Source organism: Otolemur garnettii, unplaced genomic scaffold, assembly GCF_000181295.1.
Source record: "Otolemur garnettii isolate 467f Iridium unplaced genomic scaffold, OtoGar3 scaffold00132, whole genome shotgun sequence".
Lineage (NCBI taxonomy): Eukaryota > Metazoa > Chordata > Mammalia > Primates > Galagidae > Otolemur > Otolemur garnettii.
Genome location: NW_003852527.1, coordinates 4,360,298 through 4,382,658, shown reverse-complemented (window position 1 = coordinate 4,382,658; position 22,361 = coordinate 4,360,298). Strand labels below are relative to the sequence as shown.

General features: G+C 39.6%; 1 protein-coding gene across 1 annotated transcript in view; it reads left to right on the top strand.

Moving 5' to 3' along the window:
- The window catches only part of KLHL32 (kelch like family member 32), a 167,051-nt gene that overhangs the window by 81,818 nt on the left and 62,872 nt on the right, over window positions 1-22,361 (top strand). The window contains exon 4 of the mRNA XM_012810385.1: window positions 1,517-1,624. Within this exon, the coding sequence (XP_012665839.1) occupies window positions 1,517-1,624 (108 nt within the window). The remainder of the gene's footprint in view (window positions 1-1,516; window positions 1,625-22,361) is intronic.

Sequence of the window (22,361 nt, the reverse complement as noted above, 5' to 3'; positions counted from 1 at the left end):
TGATTTAAAATGTATAGAGTTGTGAAGACAAAAAATAAATGTTAAAATAAAAATTTCCTAAAAGATGAATATTCATATATGGCAAATGAAAGAAATTGAATTTTTTTAAATTAAAATTTAGCATTAACTAAATACTTACTACATAGAGTAGTGGTATGTTTTTGTATAGTTTACCTCTATGAAGTTACCCAAGCAGAAAAATCTGAGGAAAAGTCCCCATAAGACTGCTCTCATTTTTTACATCAGTTGAAAGTTTAGGGGGTTTCTAAAACCACTCTTAGGTTTAGTAATTCCCTAGAAAGACTCATAGAACTCATGCAAAGCTTTAATTATGAATGTGGTTTATTACAGGGAATTAGCATCAGTCAAGGAAAAAGAGGCATAGGATAGCATGTAGGGAGAACTAAATATGGGTCTGGTTGACTTTCTCTCATGGGGTAATATGTGGTGTTACCTCCTCATGGACACAGTATATGGCAGTGTGCACAGAGGATCGCCAGCCTTGGCAGCTCATTCATGCTTTTGGTGTCTAGGGATTTTATCTGGGCTAAGTCATATACTGCCTGGTCTGACCTTCATTTTCTAGCCTCTTCAAAAGTTGAGGCTAGTAACGTCAGTCTCCAGTTCCTGTGGGAGTCAAAACTCACGTGGTGTAGCCCAAAACCCATCACCAATCACGTGGTTGACTGTTGGTGGCCAGGCTTCTGGGCAAACAGAGGTATTCCAATCAACCAGGACACTCCAAAGGCCTAGAGATTACCTCCCAGAAGCCAAGAACAGAGACCATACCTCTCATGGGTAAGGTTAATTCTTCACTTACAGAAGCATACTTTTCTAAGTAGACCTCATTTCATTATCAATAAGCAAAATTGAATGTTGTCTTTATATTGGTTAAGTCAAACTTGTCAAAAGGGTACACATTAGTGTGGTATTTGCGTTTTTGTTTGTTTGCTTTTTAAAAAAGTATCCATGTATTGTTTAATTTGGAAAGTTTTTATTTTTATATTTTTTTTCACTTTTCAAGTTTTCTTTTGTCACGCTAATCATTTGTAGGAGAACTGATTTTCAATAAGTTGGCTATTTGAAAAATTTGGTTGGGGGCAAATTGATTTGTACTGAACAACTTAGTGATTCTCAAATTCAAGAGCCCATCATTACCTGAAAGGCCTATTAGAACACAAAGCCCTGGGACCCCCTCTGAATGTCAGGTTCAGTAGGTCTGCAGTGAGACCTCGAGGAACTATACTCAGTCAAGTTTCCAGGTGATGCTAACGTTGCTGGTTTAGGGCTTTGAGAAGGACTAGAATGGACTATGTGATGCAGGGTAGATGAGAGAGGAACAGATGCATCATTGGAATAAGGCAGGAAAAAAGCCATAGAAGTCAGGAGATGAAGGAGCCCTTTCTGATATCCTGTTGGCCTGAAGGTTCTGGATTTTTTCCTCTTACTTGGTTGTCTTGTTGCTTTGTATTCGAACTTCCATAATTCTATCTCTTTCTTTCTTTCCCCATCTTAGGCAATGTTCAGTCTTTGTATGGTGGAAAGTGGAGCTGATGAGGTGAATTTACACGGTGTGACCAGCCTTGGCTTAAAGCAGGCTCTGGAGTTTGCATACACAGGACAGGTATGGTACCCAGGGTGATCTGAGGAGATTATCATTTAACTGCACCTAACCGAAGGAAGTTATCTTTGAAGTATGAGACTTAAGTATGTTTTTGTTATACATTTTGATGTTAAAAAAGTTTTCCATCTGCTTAATTTTACAAATAATGTTACAGAATGATAAAGAAATTTGCTATTTGATATGAGCTAGTAAACACAGTATTTTAATCTTAACTCAGTTCTTGTTGGTACAATTTTGAAAAGAACTAGCAAGATAGCTTGGATTCACATTGTTATCTCTGAAGTTCAGTGACTCAGTCATGGCTTTATTGGTCTTAGAAGCAAGATAAAAGAGAAGGGCAGTGCCTGTGGCTCAAAGGAGTGGAGCACTGGCCCCATATGCTGGAGGTGGCAGGTTCAAACCCAACCCTAGCCAAAAACTGAAAAAAAAACCAAAAACTTAAAACTCCAAAAATCTGTGTCTAGCATCCGGCACCCTGTCCTCCACATATCTCAGGGTCAGAACCTAAGACATTTAAACATTTAGATTAGATTAGGATGATTCGAAATCCTAATATGTTCATGACTAAAATTGTTACAGGATTTACAGAACACCAGAGAACATCCATTTACATTTGAGAACTGCTCAGATTAATCAATTCAGAGACAGATTGGATGTTTGTACCCTTTTATAAAATTTTGTTCTTTAATTCCATTTTATCCAACTTGAATTCAGTATCTTCTCTGCTAAAATAAAGACCTCTTCTCTTGAAAGGCTCACATCCTGGTGGAAGAGGGAGGCAAATACATAATTATGTTTTGTCACTGGGATGGGAGTCAGAACAGAAGCAGAATGTAAATTACCGGGGAAAATGCGAAAATGCCATCAAGTGGGGGTACTGGCACAGAATTTCACAGGGAAGATAGTATTTGGGTTTTGAAGAATGGATAGGAGGTCATGTTTCCATTAATTTTCTTTATTTTTTGATTTTATTTGTAAAGGACAAATAATTATTTTGCAGGCTGGCCATAAAGTTTGTGTGCAATTTATAATTTGTAATTGCACATGAACTTTGTGGTCACTCTATATATTTATGTGGTGAATGTGATGTTTTGATAGGTGTTTGCAGCGTGGAATGTTAAAATCAGGGTAATAAGTCTGTCACCGTACATACTTATCATTTTTAGTGGTAAAAATATTTAAAATCTACTCTTACCAATTTGAAATACACAGTGCATTATTATTTATTGTAGTCACTATTCTGTGCAGTGCATCACTAAAGCTTATTCATCCTGTTTTACTGAAACTTTCTGCCTTTTGATCAATATCTCTCCTAGCCCCTTCTACTTCCTCCCCTGCTGTAGTTTGGATCTTTATCTCCTCCAAATCTCAGGTTGAAATTTGATGCCCAAAGTTGGAGGTGGGGCGTAATGGGAGGTGTTTGGGTAAGGTGACCAGATGTCCCGCTTTTGGCGGGACAGTCCCGATTTTTAAGAATTTGTCCTGCGTCCGTGGTGTTTTAAAAAAGTCCCGATTTTTGGAAAGAATGCATTACAAGCTAGGGAACATGGGAGAAGAGGAAGGGAATATATGGTTTTCAGTTGCGGAAAAGGTTAATGTAACTCCATTTGGGAATGAAGAGGTTAATGTAACTTCATTTGGAAATGAAAAGGCTAATGTAAACTCCATACTCCCCTCCTGGGCAAGGTATCAGAAGGAGACTGGCTCCCTCCCTTGCTTCTAGGCAAGGGCAATTAGCTCAGAAAGAGCCAAACTGTCTGGAACAAACAAGTAGGCCCCCCTCCCCACCAGAGTAAGGTGACCAGATCTCCTGCTTTTGGCAGGTCAGTCCCGATTTTTAACAATTTGTCCTGCAGTGTTTTAAAAAAGCCCCAATTTTTGGAAAGAATGCATAACAAGCTAGGGAACACGGGAGAACGGGAAGGGAATATACCGTTTTGGGCTGCCATGTGGCTGTTTCGCCAGGATATGTGTTTTATATTATTTTTGTTAATTTTATAGTGTTAAACTTTAATAATAACAAATAATTGTTGAGAACTGCTTATCAAAGTTTGCATTGTTGTCAGGCCCTGCCCCTCCAGTGGTGTCCCACTTTACCAATGTTAAAATCTGGTCACCTTATGTTTGGGTCATGGGGTTGGATCCCTGATAAGTAGATTAATGTCCTCCCTGGGGGAAGGTTTTCCCTCCAGAGCTGGTTGTTGCCAGAACCTGGCCCCTTCCCCTCGGTGCCTCCTCTGTCGCCACATGATTTCTACACACTCCAGATCACCTTCCACCATGAGTGAAGCACTCTGAGGCCCTCAGCAGAAGCAGATGCTGGTGACGTGCTTTTAGGATATCCTACAGAACTGTGAGCCAGATAGACCTCTTTCCTTTTTAAATCACTCAGCCTCAGGCGTCTTTCAGGTAACACTAAGTGGACTAAGACGCCCACCCTCCCCCAGCCCCTGGTAACAGCCATTACTCTCTGCTTCTGTGAACTCTGCTTCTTTAGATTCCACATGTAAGTGGAATGAGGGACTTGTCTTTCTGTGCCTGGTTTATGTCCTAAAGGTCCATCCATGTTGTCAAAAGACAGATTTCTTCCTTTTTTGAAGCCAAACAAGTCTCCCATTGGGGATATATACCTCATTTTTTGGTCCATTTATCTGATGGTGGCTACTTGGGGTGTTTCTGTATCTTATCTACTGTGAGTAATGCTGCAGTGCACATGGGAGTGCAGATAGATACCTCCACAGCACACGGATTTCAGTTCCTTTGGATATTACTATACACAGAAATGGGATTGTTAGTTCATATAGTTAACTATGTTTTTAGTTTTCTGAGGAAACTCCATACTGTTTTCTAGTATGGTTGTATTAATGTACATTCCTACCAACAGTTCATAGGGTTTGCTTTTCTCCACAAGCTTGCCAGTAATTGTTATCTTTTGTCTTTTTGATAATGGCCATTCTGATGGGTATGAGGTGATTATGCTTTTAATTTGCATTTCCCTGATGATCAATAATGGTGAGCATTTTTGTCATAAATGTTGGCTATGTATGTCTTCTTTTAAAAAGTGTCTATTAGGTACTTAGTCAGTATTTTGATTGGGTTGCTTGTTTTCTTGCTGTCTTTTTGTGATGCCTCCAGCTTTGCTCTCTTTGCACAAGATTGCTTTCACTATTCAAGATTTTGGATGCTTTTTCTTTATGTTTTTATTGTCTAATTCCTCTGGCTAGAATCTCCAGTACTATGTTGAATAGAAGTAGTCAGAGTGAGCATCCTTGTCTTGTTTCTAATCTTAGAGGAAGAACTTTCCACTTTTTGCCATTATGATATTAGCTCTGGGCTTTTCATATATGGCTTTCATTTTGAGGTGCATTCCTTCTATGCCAAATTTGTTAAGAGTTTTTATCATGAAAGGATAATGAATATTGTCAAATGCTTTTTCTGCATCTGTTGAGATGATCATACAGTTTTTGTTCATTCTATTAAGATGGTATATCACATTAATTGATTTGCATATGTTGAACCATCCTTGCATCCCAGGGATAAATCTCACTTGATCATAGGAATGATTTTTTTAATGTGTGATTGAATTCAGTTTGCTAGCATTCTGTTGAGGATTTTTTTCCTCTGTGTTCATCAGGGATATTGGCCTGTAATAGTTCTTTCTTGTAGTGTCTTTGCCTGACTTTGATATCAGTCTAATGCTGGCCTTGTAAAATGAATTTGAAGGCATTCTTTTTTGCTCAGTTTTTTTCTAATATTGAGAAAGGATTGGTATTTAGTAGAGTTTTTCTGTGAAGCCATCAGGTCCTGGGCTTTTCTTTGATGGAAGATTTTTTGATTATTGACTTAATCTTCTTACTTGTTACTTGTCCAGAGTTTTTATTTCTTTTTAATTTGGTCTTGGTAGATGTATATTTCTGGGAATTTATCCATTTCTTCTAGATTATTCAGTTAATCACACTAGTCTCTCCTGATCCTTTGTATTTCTGTGATATAAATGAGGGGGGATATCTTTTCATATCCAGTTTTATTTGTCTTCTCTCTATTTTAGTCTAGTAGTCTCTCCTGATCCTTTGTATTTCTGTGATATCAGTAATGAGGGGGGGATATCTTTTCATATCCAGTTTTATTTGTCTGCTCTCTATTTTAGTCTACATTTCTGTCAGTTTGTTCATCTTTTCCTAAAACCATCTCCTAGTTTCTTCTTTTTGAGGCAGAGTCTCAAGCTGTTGCCCTGGGTAGAGTGCCGTGGTGTCACAGCTCATAGCAACCTCAAACTCTTGGACTTAAGCGATTCTCTTGCCTCAGCCTCCCAAGTAGCTGGGACTACAGGTGCCCACCTTCATACCAGGCTATTTTTTGGTTGTAGTTTTCATTGTTGTTTGGCAGGCCCAGGCCAGGTTTGAACCTACCAGCCTTGGTGTATGTGACTGGCACCATACTGTGGTACCGGCGCCGAGCCTAAAATATATGATATTGTCCATCTTCTTTTTTGGAGTCAGTAGAGCTTGAGATATGTTTCATAGAATAATTGAGGCAACTTTGGCAGGAAGAAAGAAAATAATAAATAGAAAGGAAAAAAAGAAAACATACATCAAGTAGGAGGTACAAGGGGAAAAGAAAGATGATGGATCACAGAGTCAGAGTGGGCCCAGCCAAATTTCAGGCAGACAGTTATCATTCAGAGTTGCTAAAAAATATTCCAGTGAGATGAATAAATAGTGTATGTTTTTTGGTTTACAGATGTAAAGAAAGATACCAGCTTTAAATTGTGTCTCTCTATGCCTGAATTACAGTTGTACCTGCACTTGCCCATCTCTAAAGTAAATCTGAAAACCCATAGCTCACACTTCACAGATGTGCAATGGAAATGAAATAGTAAATAACAGCTTTTTTGGTGAAACTTCCCAGGCAAGTCCTATCTGTACTTAGTGACATTAACAATTAAACATTTTTAGCTTAGAGGCTTTAAGCTGTAAAGCATATTTAAATTGTTAGTAAACTTAAAAATACAAAAGTTTTTGTGGAAACTTAGTTAGAGAACACAGGCAAAGCTAAGTGGCTGCCTCATTGCTTCGTGGGTTCCTTCCGAATGGCTTTTTTATATATTTACGTCTACATATCTGTATCTACACATATAACATGTATGTAATATATACATAGATAGGTAGATACATAAAATGATGCTTGTGTTACAAAGGATCTATGAGGTGCAAGCTGAAAACAGCAAAAGGGGAGCTCACATTTTGAAAGGTGAGGAAGCTACTTGCAAAGAGAAGATGTTTGCAGAAGGGAAGCTATATCCAGTTACCCAGGATTCATCTGACTCAGATGCTTAAAGTCCACTTTTATGAAAAAATGAGAGCCAGTTGAGATGAAAACATATAGGTAACTAGTGTAAGTGCCATACATAAAAAGAAAGAAAAGAAAGGATTTAGGCCAGACCTGGGGTTGCATTTGTTTTGTGCAGATACCAGAGACCCATTATTATTATTATTTTTTAACTACTTCCTTTAATAGTAACACAAGATGCAAAGAAATTCCAAAAAGGGTCTCAGTCCCAGATTGACAGGTTAGGAGGAGTCAAAGAATATAAGCCTTTCCTTAGTCTCCCTGGAAAGAAAGGGAGAGTGGACACAGAATACCACCAGCCCCTGGGTGAATCCAGTGCCAGGGCCATGCAGGGCCCAGCTCTCCACCACCAAGGGGAAGTGCTGATTTTCCTTGTCATGGTCCTGGTATTGCTCCCATGGTCATCCTCCAGTTTTCAGGAGTCATGTAGTTCTAAGAATGGCTCCTTTCTTTAGTTCCCTAACATTTCCCCTTGGGGGAAAGGCCACTCACCCTGTTGTGGTGTCAGGTCCTGAGGGAGTTACCATCTTGGAGGATGATGAGGGGGGAATATCCCTAGTGCCTTGCCATTTGGTTTCTGTTTAGTTTGCTTAGAACCTAAAATCAAAGAGTGTCAGGATCTCTTAAAGGCTTGTCTGAGCAATGGCTGGCCATAGGGGAGCTCAGTCTGGTTCCAAGGTAGCATGTGATCCTCAAAGAGTACCCAGAGCCAAGTCCAATCCAGAAGATGAAGGTGCATCTTTGGGCAGAATAGGCTCTGGGAGAAGATTTGGTTTGGAGGCTTCAGTCTTACATATTTCACTCAGCTGTTTCACCAGTGGACTCAGAGGGTCTTCACTGCTGGTCTTCACAGGTGTCCATGCAGTACCAGGGGTAGGAGAACAGGGACCTGAGTCCTGGGCATGTTTGGGATCCCTCACTTGGCTTTAGAGAACGCATCGTCTGGATGGGAGTACACAGGATGCCTGCACTAGATGAATGGTAATCTGCTACTTGAGCTAGAAGGTTGTGTGGTGGAGGACCAGCTGCAGTGACTGGGATGCTCTTAGCTGAGCCCATCTGAACCAGGAGTTGCTGGGGTCTCACCCCAGGGGCAGGGTCCTTTAAGGCATGTGGATCTGGCAGCAACCTACTGAAGAAAAATAGAAATGACAAGAGACAAAGAAACAAGACACAAAGAATAGAATTTTCAAAGGTGGGAGCACAGGGGACCACCACGCATTTGTGGGGTTCTGCCCAGTGTCATTTCCACTCAGCTTTTATTGAAGGCTATTTGCTCCTTAGCCCAGAAGATAAGCTGAGGAAGGGAGCTAAGACACCCATAGCTTCTCCGAGTGAGCATATCAGCTCCTATTGTTTCTATAATCATTAACTTTAAGGGTCTGAGCAGCTTTGAGAAATCCAGAACCCAAGCCTTATATGAGGGCAGCCTCCTGTCTGTAGTTACACATTCCTAGGGGGATGTTAACACCCTGCTGTTCACTGCAGAGTAGAAGGCCACTGATGTCAGTCTCCTCTGAAGAATCAGTGGGAAAGAGGAATTTTCCTCTCATCACTACCTCAGAGGTCTTTCTCAGTGATAAGGGATATAAGCCCTCCTGCCCATATTTCAGGGCTGTTCCCTTGATCTCTGCCCCAGCCAAATACAAATCTCCACAATGGGTATTTGCTTTGACTGTTAAATAGGCAGAACTGGCCTAGTTAATGTTTCTTACTAGGCCTTGCACACAGCGTCCTCTGTGGCCATTTCTTCAGAGTGCTTACAGACCCAGCAAGGGTGTTAGCAAGCTGTATCCCCAACAGGCCAGGCTTCTAGGAAAAGCAGGAAACTTGCTCAGATAAGAATTAGAAGCATCTGTTTTAAAGGTAAATTAGCGGATTTGCCTTTGTTCTGCCTTGCTTAGCTCACTTTTTTATTTTCCCCTTTTTCTGGGGGAGTTTTCCCTTTCCAAGAATGGGGTCTTTGGTCCCCATTCTGCCTGTAGTAGGGTGAGGGCGGGGCCCTGCCAGGCTGCAATTCCACCTTTGTGTACACAGCAGCTGGAGGCTCAACTCCTGAAGCGCCAAGTTTCAAACTTCTAGCCAGGCCCTCTGGTTGAGCTGCTGTCTGCTGTAGACCCACTGTGTGAGACCCACCTCCAGCAAAGGAAGTCACTGGTCTTTGAAGAGGGGACTTCTTGCTAGCCTTAGGTGTGAGACTTTGGGGAGTGCTTGTCTTTGCTTTTAAGACCTCAAATTTCAAAACCACATGGTTTTATTAAGCAAAATAGAGTAATGAGTGATTGGGCTATCATGTTCAGATCCAGCTGGAGTTGTGGTTTTCCTGAAAGAGAGATTGATTGACAGAGTTATCAGTTACTTCACACCAACCCTAAGCTCCACCCCACCGGATATCTGCTTTTCAAACACTGGGAAAGATGACAGGTATCTCTCTACTTTATGTTTAGAAAAGATAGCTACTTGTCTCTCTCTACTTTCAAGAGAGATACTTGTCCCAGAGAAGTTGCTGGGATTAAGAGGTCTAAGCAACAGCAGGAATCCATTCTAAAGTGGATATTTGAGGAGGAGGGAGGAGCCTGAGGTACATGGCAGAAACTCTTCTGTGTACACATGTGCTGAGGGGCAGGAGCCAGCTGACATTTCACCCAGCACCCTCTGAAAGAGCCAGAGGATGGCACCAGCTACTTTGTGTATCTGTTTAACCTGATTTTTTAAGACAGCCCTGGGCAGTCTTGTGATCCCATTAGGCCAGGGAGTTGCAGTGAATTAACTAAAACCATTCCCCTAGTATATTTTGACCCGATTAGTAAAACCCAGTCCTTCAAAATTCAAATCTATTGTTCTTTTTAGATGTCCTCTGGCATTAAGAACAGATTAAGTTATATTTGTTATACTTTGTTGAAGGAGGCAGGGGAGTGCTGAGGCATTTTATAGAGTAAACTATTTTTATTGTTTTCTCAACTTGGAAACTGCCTTTCCTCAAGCCGTAGGGCTCGTGTATATACATTTTCTCTTTGCTACACAGTGGAAGTTGGAAATTGATAGTCTTTCTTGGACAACATCCAAGGGAGTTAGGTTTTTTTAGACATTGACATGACTTTATAGTAAACCTTTTTTTCTTTTTGAGACAGGGACACAGATTATGGCAAAAAAATGAAATTGGAGTACATGTGAGAATGGCAAACAGATGCTTTGTCTCACTATGGAATTAAAACTAAGATTAAGCAAAGAATTTGGACCAAGGAAGTATGAATGAAATAATTCTTCAATTTCTTTTTTTTTTTTTTATTTTAGATTGATAGGCAGGTACAGATGATTAGGTTATAATATCATCAATTTCTTAATGTTATTTGTGATTGTGTACGTTTACTAATGTATGGTCTTTAACCATGATATGTATATAGATTTGAAAAACTTCAGGGTTAACATTGATTCTATCATCTATAGCTGTTTCTGCTGACTGCTTTATATGTTTAGTCAGTTGTAGTAAGTATAGTATAAAATGTAAGTATTTTAAGCATCTGAAAATTGTTGCTGTCTTGGAGAGAAATTGGAAGCACAGAGTGGGAGTGATGAATGAATGCCGCTAAGTGTAACAGACGTGTGCGTGTTCCTCCCACGTACTGCTCTCAAGTATAGCCTTCTTAAAAATTGCCCCACAGATTTCATCCAGGAAATTTTAAAGAAAAAGCCATTTTCCCTATAATACTAATACATCCTCTGAAAATACATGCCAACAACAGGGCTGCACAAGCACATCCTCCACCTGGGCACCAGCAATATACCCTTTCTCTGGGCACACCCTGCGTGGGGCAGTGCTTGAGCAGAGATTGGAATGCATCACAACCCTTGGGGGTGACCTTGCACAGCGTATGGAGACCTGACTACAGCAGAACTAGCCATGGAAGGCACAGGGGCCAGACAGCTCCTGCTCCTGGAGCCCTGCTCTGGGAGTGAGGTTGGGATCCAGTGGTGTGGCGTAAACTGTCCCTGGGAAGTTCTGCCTTGAGGAGAAAAGGACAAAGTGAATCTAAGAAAATGAAAAGTGCCACTTACCTTGGTGGGCCAGAGGACCCATCCTGCTAACCTGCTTCCCTCATTCTCCAACTCTGGCCAGGAATTCATTTGTGTTTCGTAAAAGTCCTGAGTAAAAAAGACATGAAGAATAAGTAGGGGGCAAAAGTCTAATGGAGATGTTTCTTGGGAGAAGGAGTCCCAGTCCCAACTAGACAACAGGTCAGACACCCAGGAGCAACCAAAGTGATGCTAAAAAAAACCTAAACCAAAAAACACCCAGCCAGATATGAGGAACCTCATAACATAGAGACCTTTTTATAAAGAAAAGATCCCTGCTTAGGAGGGATTTCAACACCAAGGGCTAGGAATAAGCCTGTAGAAATTTGAGTGGTATCAGACCAAAATGGAAACAGTACTGAGTACCATAGTGCAGCTTATTGTTTCACACTGAGGCATAATGATTCCAAGGAAGACGCTGTGCTCCAGGCACTGTGATAACTACCTTAGATGTAGCAGAACAAGGGTTTATACGTACTCAGCTTCCTCTTACTTCCCAGAGAGCTGTCTGTTTTGTCCCTTCTGAGGTCTCAGAGCCCAGTAAAGGGAGAAACTGCTGGAAATGACAAGGACGTTTGTAGTCTCCCTTGCAGTTCTCCACTTCCAAATGCCGTCGACTCTGTCAGCGGGCAGCCAGTTGTGTTGTATCTGGGCATCTGAGGAGGAAAGGTTCATTGGTATATCTGTCCTCTTGAGTTTCTCCTTAATGTCCAGTAATAAGGACAAGTTCAGCCTTAGGGAAGGACCCATCTTCTGATGGCCACTCATCTTAACTACCTTTCTCTGACCTACAGAATACTTTTACAGTCTTCACTAGAAGACGTTGTATAACTGTTACTATTCATATTTGGAAGCTTTTTGAAAGTCTAGGAAAGTATCATACTAAGTGAAATTTTTTTTTAGCTATGATTACAATCATGTAAACGTGTTTATGCAGTGAGGAAATGAAAACTAAAGGAAAATCCTGAATTTCCAAGGTCTTAAGTAGTAAAGGTTCATGTGTGTGTGTGTGTGTGTGTGTAGGTAGCACTAATAATGCATACATTGTATCATTACATTTTGATGATCATTGAAACAGTCTTTCCTTCCCACAGCAGAATGTGTTTCTCTGGAGGCCCGAGCATCAGGCCAGGCAGCAGACTGACAGGAGTCTTAATTGGAACTGTTTTCCCATGAACTATCCCTTCAGGGGCCATGTGTCACTTTATATGGAGAAAGTCCCCATCAGATTACTTATAAACATAACCTGGCTGAGCTAAATGGTAACAGATGGAACAAATCTGGGAGAAATATTTCTTAAATGCTTCTCTTGGGAGCAGTGTTAAGACTATTCAGTCGTTTAAATATTTTAGCCTCAGATTCCTTTCTTCATCTGGCTATACCTACAGAAGTGTGGCAAGTAAAAGGCCCCTGGACACTTCTACTGTGCCCTGGGTCCAGGAGGGCACATTCTAAAATCTACATTCTAAGGAATAATAACAGTAGTCTCTCCTTATCTGAGGAGGACAAATTCCAAGACCTCCCAGCAAATGCCTGAAACTGTAGATACTATAATACTGAATCCTAAATGGACTGTGTTTGCAGCCTGCCAAGTGACTTGCAGGCAGGGCATGTGCATAGTGCAGTGTGGATCTGCTGGACAAAGGGATGATTCACATCCTGGGCGGGACGGAATGGACATTACAAGATTGCGTCATGCTCCTCAGAACAGCATGCGTTTTAAAGCCTGTGAGTTATTTATTTCTGGAATTTTCTGTTTATAATATTTTTGGACTTCATTTGACCACAGGTAACTAAAACTACACAGATAAATGAGAACCATAGTACTTTGATTTGAATTTTGAAGAAAGTGACTGTTTTCTTCTCACCTTAATTCTTGTCACAGTAATGCCAGAGTCCATCACTGAATTGTTGATGGAGAAAGTTTGAGACACATGAAACTAAAGAGGAAATTTGAATTCTATCAGTGACTTGTTTGATATCTTGAATCTTTTGAAACAGTTATTTGCCTTTGGGGAGATTTTCTTAGATCAGTGCATTATTGATACAAACAGGAAGATTAGTCTGCTTCCTGTTTTGAATGAGGTTGTTATAGGTTGACAGTTGTGGTTTACAGAATGTGTGGACCTCTTAGCAGACAAGAACCTAAGCTGTAGCCATTGGAAGCAGTACGCCAAATGGGATGTTTATGGCCTCCAAAGACATCAAAATAATAAACCGTTGACATGATTTGGTGTTCAGAATTGGTAAGATCAGGTTAGAGACCTATGTTTTAGTGTGAAAAAATGAGAAGTGATAGTTTTAGAAGCCCAGTCCTGACTGACCCCCAGAAGCTTACTTTTCTCAGCTGAGGACTCTAAAACAACTTCACTGGTCCTAAAGTGGGTCTGTTGCTCACAGTAAACAGTTGATTTGGACATAGTGAACTCATTTGGGAAAGCCTCCCACCTACAGAGTGAGGTCATTTCTAGCCAATAGTCTCTGCTTTCTGCAGTCTGGTTGAGTGTAGTTTATGTTGCTAGATTTGTAAAGCTGTATGTTCTGCAAAATTCATGTATAAAATCTTTCTGTGTGAGGAAATGTAAGAGCTATGGCCACCCTTCTGAGATCAGCTTTTCAATCTGGTAACAGGAGTGATATTTCTTTTTTTCTTTCTTTCTTTTTTTTTTTTTTTGAGACAGAGTCTCACTCTGTTGCCCTGGGTAGAGTGCCATGGCGTCACAACTCATAGCAACCTCCAACTCCAGGGCTTAAGCAATTCTTTTGCCTCAGCCTCCCAAGTAGCTGAGACTACAGGTACCCACCACAATGCCCGGCCACTTTTTGGTTGTGGTTGTCATTGTTGTTTTGGCAGGCTTAGGCCGGATTTGAACCCGCCAGCTCCGGTGCATGTGGCTGGTGCCTTAGCCACTTGAAATACAGGCACTGAGCCAAGAGTAATATTTCTAATTAAAATTTTTTTTATTGGCTTGATGCTCGTAGCACAGTGGTTATGGCGCCAGCCACATACACTGAAGTTGGTGGGTTCAAAGCTGGCCCAGGCCAGCTAAACAACAATGACAACTGCAACAAAAAATAACAGGGTGTTGTGGCGGTGCCTATAGTCCCAGCTACTTGGGAGGCTGAGGCAAGAGAATCGCTTAAGCCTAAGAGTTTGAGGTTGCTGTGAGTTGTGATGCCACAGCACTCTACTGAGGGCAACCATAGTGAGACTTTGTCTCAAAACAGAAAAAAAAATTTTTAATTTTTGTTTTTCCATAATCTATAGGTTTTTGATTTAACTGTCTTGTACTCATTCTGCAGAAATGGGAGGCTCCCCCAATCTCGAAACGTGATTGATTGAAATGTTGAAACCAGTAGTGCCACACACATTTCAACAGGGTGTGAGAAAGTCTCTTCTCACAGTGAGGTTTTCTGAGGAGGGCAGGATGGCTCCCCAAGCAGGGCTTTCTTATACCTTTGCTTATGTGTGGGGCAGGTGGGGAAGAGCAGAGGAAAGGGCTTGAAAGCCGTTAGCAGTCAAACACCAATAAAAGGACAGACTTTATTAGTCTAGCCTTCTCCTTGAGTAGCGGTCACAGTTCAGGCACTGATGTTTTCCTTTGGGACATTATTAAACTTAGTCACCTAATGAAAACAAAGTGTGTTTGAACATTATGCTTGCAGCATTTTATTTTATTTTATTTTGTTGTTGCAGTTTTTGGCCGGGGCCCGGTTTAAACCTGCCACCTTCTGTATATGGGGCTCGCGCCCTACTTCTTGAGCCACAGGTGCCACCCTGCTCGCAGCATTTTAAATCTTTCTTGGCACAAGTTCTGTGCTGAGGATCCCGTTGTGGGCTAGGGTGTTTTCATATGCATAGAACATGCACACTCCTAACACCATGAAGTATCTGAGATAATATTAGATGACCAGGGTGAATATGGCCCCCTCTGTGCTATAACTCACCTTTATTAGGTAAAACTTGATTTGGATAAGCTGTGTTTGTTGTTTTTCTCTTTCTCTCTCCTTCCAACTCTCTGTTCTTTCCTGTTCTGCTGCCGGTATATGGAATAGAAAGAGAAGTATTTCCTGGTTGCTCTTAATAGTGGTTTTATTATCACCAGTGGGTCCATAAACAATTGGTTCTTCTTGGACTTGACACCCTCCCAAGTGGAAAGGCTATTCAGCCACTCAGAGCAGTAGGTCAACCCACCTCATTAACTCAGGGTGTGTATTGTACTCCTGTGCCCTTGTTCCCTGGAATGCTTCAGCAGAAAGTTCCATCACCACATGTTTTGTAATTCGTGGTGTACATCTGGGATTTTTCCTTTGCCATGATGGGTGAGCACTGACCATACGAAATACAATATTTCTAAACAGAAATTATCACAACCATGTTCTTTCTTGGCCATTGGAATTTCTGAGTGTTGGCTACGCTCAGAATTATTTCCTAAAGCAATGTCGACCCTTCCTTTAGGTGCTTCCCCAAATCATCTCTGAGTAGAGGGCAAGTTAGCCTCTTTCTGCTTGTTATTCAGTGAGAGCCTTGGTTAAATTTAGGAAAGAACCAATTGTTTATTGCCCCACTGATGACAATAAAACTACTATCAAGGGCAATAAGAAAGTCTTCTTAAATTTCAAAAGAAGATATTAGCCTATAGATAGGTTTTAAAGCTTTTCCCTTACTCAGGAAAAGAGAACAGTTGCACCTGAGACTTACCCTGCTTGCTAGACAGCTCTTACTAGAATCTCAGTTGAGAGAAATCATACACCTAAGGATTCCCTGTGAAATACATAGTCTGTCCATCTGGCTTAGTAATTCTCAATCATCTATCTGAACTTAATATAAAAAGGCCACCTTTACTATCCTGAAATGAAATGCTTAGATAATGTCACTTATCTACACAAATTATCTTAAACATGAATAGAATGCCTTAACTGTATATGAAGAACAAACACCAGGAAATAAATTTATGTTAATAACATCTTTCAATTTGTATATGCTGGGCACAACTCTTCCAAAGGACATTATGAACAGCTTTTAGTAAAATTCCAGATAAAATGAAGCAACAGTCTTCTCTTGGTTTTTGTGGTGGTAGCATTCCTAGAAAATTCAGTGTTATCTTGACACAGAATAAGAAAAAAAAATGTGCTTATAAGTAGAAGAGTTTGTGGTTAATGGCTGCCTTGTACATCGTGTGACATCTCGGATCCCTGGCCACTGCCCAATAAATGCCAGCATTGCCCACACTTTTGGGACAAGGAAAAATGTATGCCCAACCTTCAAATTGCCTCCCAGAAGGTGGTATTGACTCCATTGAGAAACACCACTTAGGTATTCTGAATTTTATGCCTAGGTCAAGCCTCAGGATCTCCTTATAAAGCTTCCTTTTTGTGCAGGGTTCTATGGAATACACTTTAGTTGGTATTAAAAGTATCACCAAGTGCATCATTCAGTGACCCTCTTGATGTCTGACATAGTCAAGTCACGTTTGACTTTTATAATTACAAGAGATACAAGATAGAATATACAAGAGAACAAATATTATCTGTACATTATCACAATTTTAATACAATTGTAATACAGTTACAATTTTATATAATTACAATCATAATACAATTATAATTTCTCTCAAATGAGATTCTAGACTCTTTGCTTAAAATGCATATACATTTTTGACACACGTTTGCATGTGTGTCTATAGATGTATTGTCTTCTGACCTCATGTTGCTTTTTGTTTCTTATTTTCTCTTACCTTTAATTAGTTATGTTCCTAATATTTAAATGCTTGCATTGATGCCTCACATTCTTCTTGAAATGAAGCAGAATATATGTAATAGAGTAAATAAAAAGATATGGGACCTCTATCTTGAGTTTTTATTTGGACTCCCAGGGAGTGCTGATATTATCGGTAGGCAGGATAAAGTGGTGGTGTGCCCCGTTGGTTCTACCTATGAAAATGAAATGCCTTCAGGTTCCCAAGTTGTTTCTTAAGTAAACCATTCCACTTGTTTTCTAAATTTTCTCCATTATTATTTGAGCACTAAAAATAAAGGGGTAATCAAATTCTGAAAAATAAATTACTCTTTTTTACTTTTTAGCATGAAAAAATGCCACTCAAGTATTTATATAAACAAATAAGAATAAAAGTGAAGTGTTTATATATTGGTTTCATATTAATAAACATACACTCATATGAATGATAAAACAAATATAGTCTAGCAAGTGAAAGGGGTAAGGAGGGAGAGGGGAGGGGTAGGGGGTAGGGTGATTTGTAGGAAGGTGGGGGCACTTGATGGGCTCTCACCTGATGTGCACAGTGCAAGGGTATTTAGCATGTACGCACCCTCCATGAGGGGCTCTCCCACAACTTGAACTTTACCTTGGAAGTGAGAACAATGTAACCTAAAAATTTGTTCCTTAATATTAATTTGAAATAAAAAAGAGAATAAAAGTGAAAAAATACTTTCAGCAAGTTCTCATTTACTTACACGTCATATGCTACTTTCTGTTTTATTCTGGACTTTGCCTGTATATTTATGTAATTTTATAAAGATTTTGTGATTATAATTTGCTTCAGTTTCTTTTCTAGATTTAGATAAAAGTACATTTATCAATAAACGCATGTTATGTAAATAATGCCATTTCATTGTAATCTAGCTTTTTTTCTTTCATTTAGATTATTTTAAAGTAACTTCAGAGACCTAGATTTACTTGATCAAGAGGAGGAACATTTTTTATGGGACTGTCTCCCCAGTTTTACAATAGCTACTGATGGATAATAACCTTTTTAAACTTTTTTCCTTAAAATGGAATTCTTGAGCCCCCTGCTGGAAGCATTTAGTAATTTGTATCAAGTAATATAATTCTATATGAGAGTTTTACAATTCTAAATGTAAGGTTTTACCTGATAGCAAAAATACATGATCTTTGTGATTAGCATCAGGATGCATCAGGATCCCAAACAGTACTTTTGAGAACATTTATATTACAAGTGGATATTCTGAGTAGTGTAATTATGAGAACATTCAAATGAAGGAATAGTGTGAATGTGTTCATTATGCTAAGCTAATTTGTGAATATTTCACTTTGTAGATACTTTATGAAAAACATCTATTTATATTTTGTTTTCAAAGTGAGAGTCATTAATTCAACAAATGCTTTATGAGCACCTACCAAATGCTAAGGACTTACTAGATGTTAGGGATGCATTGATGGGAAAAAAATGCACATCAGAGCTTTCTCAGAGTGAGTCAAACTGTGATTGGAAATGCCAGATCAACACACTATTGCATTTATAAGAAATCGTTTAGCAGAGATTTGAATTATTTGAATATGGAGCATAGTGAAATACCTGAGGATGTTCAGTGCTTTAAAAGTTACATGGGTTCTGATAGGAGAATAAAAAATTGAGTTACAGTATTTCATAGAGCAATGCCTGAAAAATAAGGATGATTTGCACTGTTCTTTGCAGGGAGAAAAAAAAAATAACCCTCTCCCCATGGTAGTTGAATAGATATAGATCTTGTGGCACCTGGTTGAATCCAACAGTAAGAATCAGCCCTGTTGATTGTTGCTGGAGAAAGTCACTGTGATATCCCAAATCTCAGCTGGGTATTCATCTTACCAGGCAGTGCTAATCTGCTTCCCTGGTAAATTTGCTTTCCTTCTCTTCCTGATGAGTTTTTGGTTTCCCTCACTGCCCCATCTCCAGTGTCCATGTCCTAAGGAAAACTCACCTTTTACTGAGAACACAGCGGACAGGAAGAGCTGCATCTTCCCGCCCTCGATTCTGGAGCCCCTTGTTCTGTGAGCTTATTCTGTGTGTTCCCATCCTTTGTGGAGGGAGGGGAAGGATGTATCCCAGAACTGTCAGAGATTAATCCCCCCACTTAAGCTCTGGGTCCTTACTCCTCCTCACCCTCTCAGACAGCATTTCCATAATCCTTGCTTCTGCTCCTTCTGACAGCAGTTCCTCTTTCTCTACAGCGTCATTGCTGCAGCACATAAACATGTTCTATTCCTCATCTTTAACAATCCCTTTCTTTTTCTAGAATCCCTAAATAAACTACCGTTTATTTCTCTGCTTCTCTTCATAGCAGAACTTATGAAGAATGTTACCTAAACTTTCTTTTCAACATTTTCATGCATTGTTAACTTATTTTCTACTCACCAAGTCTTAAATAGTCCACTGAAACTGTTCTTAAAAGTCACAAATATTGCCAGATTCAGTTCAATACCGTCATATGTGTGGTATGACCTCTTAGCTTTATACAACACAGCCAACCTGCCTCTGCACTGAAGCCTTTCCTATCCTGGAGGTTGTGTCCCCACACTCTGTGGGCTTTCGTTCTGTGCTATACCCATCCTCCCACCTTCCTTTCCGGCTCTGAATCCCCCAGTTACATAATCTTCCTATTGAGATTAACTAGCTTCCTTGATGATGCCGACTGGACCCATTTTATTTGCTACAATCTTATGCTGTTGACTCCTAGCCCCCACTTAGTCTAGACCAATCATTGGCAAACTTTTTTGTGAAGGGCCAAATGATAGTAAATAACTTAGGCTTTGCAGGCCATATAGAGTCTCCCTTGCAACAGTTCAACTTAGCTGTTCTATGAGTCCATAGTGATGAAAATAGCATAGTATTGGCACAAAAAACGGAGACATAGATCTGTGGAACAGAATAGAAAACCTGAGATGAAACCAGCCTCTTAATCACCTTCTGATCTTCAATGAACCAGATAAAAGTTTACACTGGGGAAAAGTCTCCTTATTCAATAAATGATGCTAAAAGAACTGGATAACCACATGTGAAAGACTAAACTGGATCCACATCTTTCACCCCTTACAAAAATTGACTCATGATGGAAAAAAAGTTAAATCTAACACACAAAATAATAAAAACTCTAGAAGAAAGCATGGGAAAAACGCTTGATATCAGCCTGGGGAAAGATTTTATGAAGACTCCATTGGCAATCGCAGCAACAATAAAATAAATGAATGGGACATGTCCTTCTGCATAGCTAAGGACACAACAATTAAAGCAAACAGACAACCTTCAAAATAGGAAAAGATATTTGCATGTTATGAACCTGACAAGGGCTGATAACCAGAATCTACAAAAACTCAAACTAATCAGCAAGAACAGAACAATCTTGTTTATCATTGGGCAACCAGAACCAGAACCTTTTCCATAGAGGACAGATGGATGGCCAACAAACACATGAAAAAGTGCTCATCATCTCAGGCAGCACCTGTGGCTTGAGGAGTAGGGTGCTGGCCCCATATACCAGGGGTGTTCAAACCCAGCGTTGGCCAAAAACTGCAACAGCAACAACAAAATGCTTGATATCTCTAATCATTAAGAGAAATGCAAATCAAAATCACTTCGAGATGTCACCTAACCCCAGTGAGAATAACCCATATCACGAAGTCCCACAGCTGCAGATACTGGTGAGGATGTGGAATATACTAGAATGTTTATCACAGCCCAATTCACAGTTGCCAGTCCAAATGCCCATCAACCCATGAATGAATTAATCAACTGTGGTATATGTATACCATGGAATGCTATTCAGCCGTAAAAAGTTGGAGACTTCACATGTTTTATATTTACCTGGATGGAATTGAAGAACGTTCTTCTTAGCAGAGTATCACAAGAATGGAAAAACAAGTATCCAATGTACTAAGTACTAATAGGAAGCCAGCAGGTGAACACATGTCCACCCACACAAGAGAAAAATATAATTTAAATGTGGGAAGGAGGGAGGAGCCATGAGGGGGATTGGCAAGCTCTCGCCTAGTGTGGACAATGGAAGGGTTTATGGCACACCTCCTGGTTAAAGGACTCAACTACAACTTTGGACTTTACCTAACAAACACAGTGTGACTTAGTCATCTGTATCCTCACATTAATCTGAAAAGAAAAAAAATACTAGAAAGGGGCCATTAGACTGCATATCCAGGAACCAAAAATTCTCTTAAAAAGAGAGGTATCTTTGAACAAAAGGAAAGCTTCAAAGAGTCTCAAGCATCTTGAAATATTTTTAGGGCAAGATTTTTATCCTACAACTCCATAGATAAATATTATTGAGAAAACTATACTAAAGCTATAGTTTATGGCATGGTAATAATACTAGATATCTCTTAGGATATGAAACTTTTTAAAAGTAGTGTTCTCATCGTGGATGCTGCAGTAATTTGAAAATATAAATATAAATTTGCAAAAATATAAATTTGTTCATTTGGTTTAAAATACATTTAGTAATTCCTTAGCCACTTATATTCAAAAAAATATACATACGCGAAATTTGCTTCCATGTAAGCTTCAGTGTGATGAGGACATTTGTAAGTTCTGTAATAAGCATTATTGAAACCAATCATTTAATGCTGTCTAGTTAGTATAAATAAAAAATCAAAGCTTCTGCACTGCTGATGGGATTACAAACTAATACAACCCTTATGGAAAGATGTATGGAGAATTCTTAAAGAGCTAAAAGTTGATCTTCCATTTGATCCTGCAATCTGAATCTCATTCTCTAACCAGAAGAACAAAAATCATTTTGCCACAAGGACAATTGCACCAAAATGTTAACTGCAGCTCAGTTCATAATTGTTATACCATGGAAACAACCTAAGTGCCCATCAATCCATGAATGGATTAACAAACTATGTCATATGTACACCATGGAATATTATTCAGCCATAAGAAAAGATGGAGACTTTACACTTTGTACTTCATGTTTATCTGGATGTAGTTGAAACACATTCTTCTTAGTAAAGGCCTCAAGAATGTAAAAACAAACAAAAAAAACAATATATAAACCATTACATGCCCATAAAAATGATAAAACACAAATATAGCTTAGCAAGGGAGAGGAGTGAGGAGAGAGAGGAGATGGGGGAGGGCTATTGCTAGGATCTCACCTAATGTGCACAGTGCAAGGGTGTTCCGCATACTCCCTGGGTGACGGGCTCCTCTACAACTTGAACTTTACCGTGAAAGTGAGAACAATGTAACCTAAAAATTTCTACCTTCATTTAATTTCAAATTAAAAATCAGAAAACAAAACAAAACTTTGCTGTTGTAGTATGAAAACTGCTACAGAGATAAGATACATAAATAAGCATGTCTGTGTTCCAGTAAAACTCTATTAATAGTAGAATTTGAATGTTCAATATTTCTAAAAGATATCTGCACTTCCACGTTTATTACAGCACTAGTCACAATAGCCAAGATTTGAAATCAACCTGAGTGTCCATAGTAGATGAATGGATAAAGAAATTGTGCTACGTATACACAGTGCAGTATTGTATAGCCACAAAAAG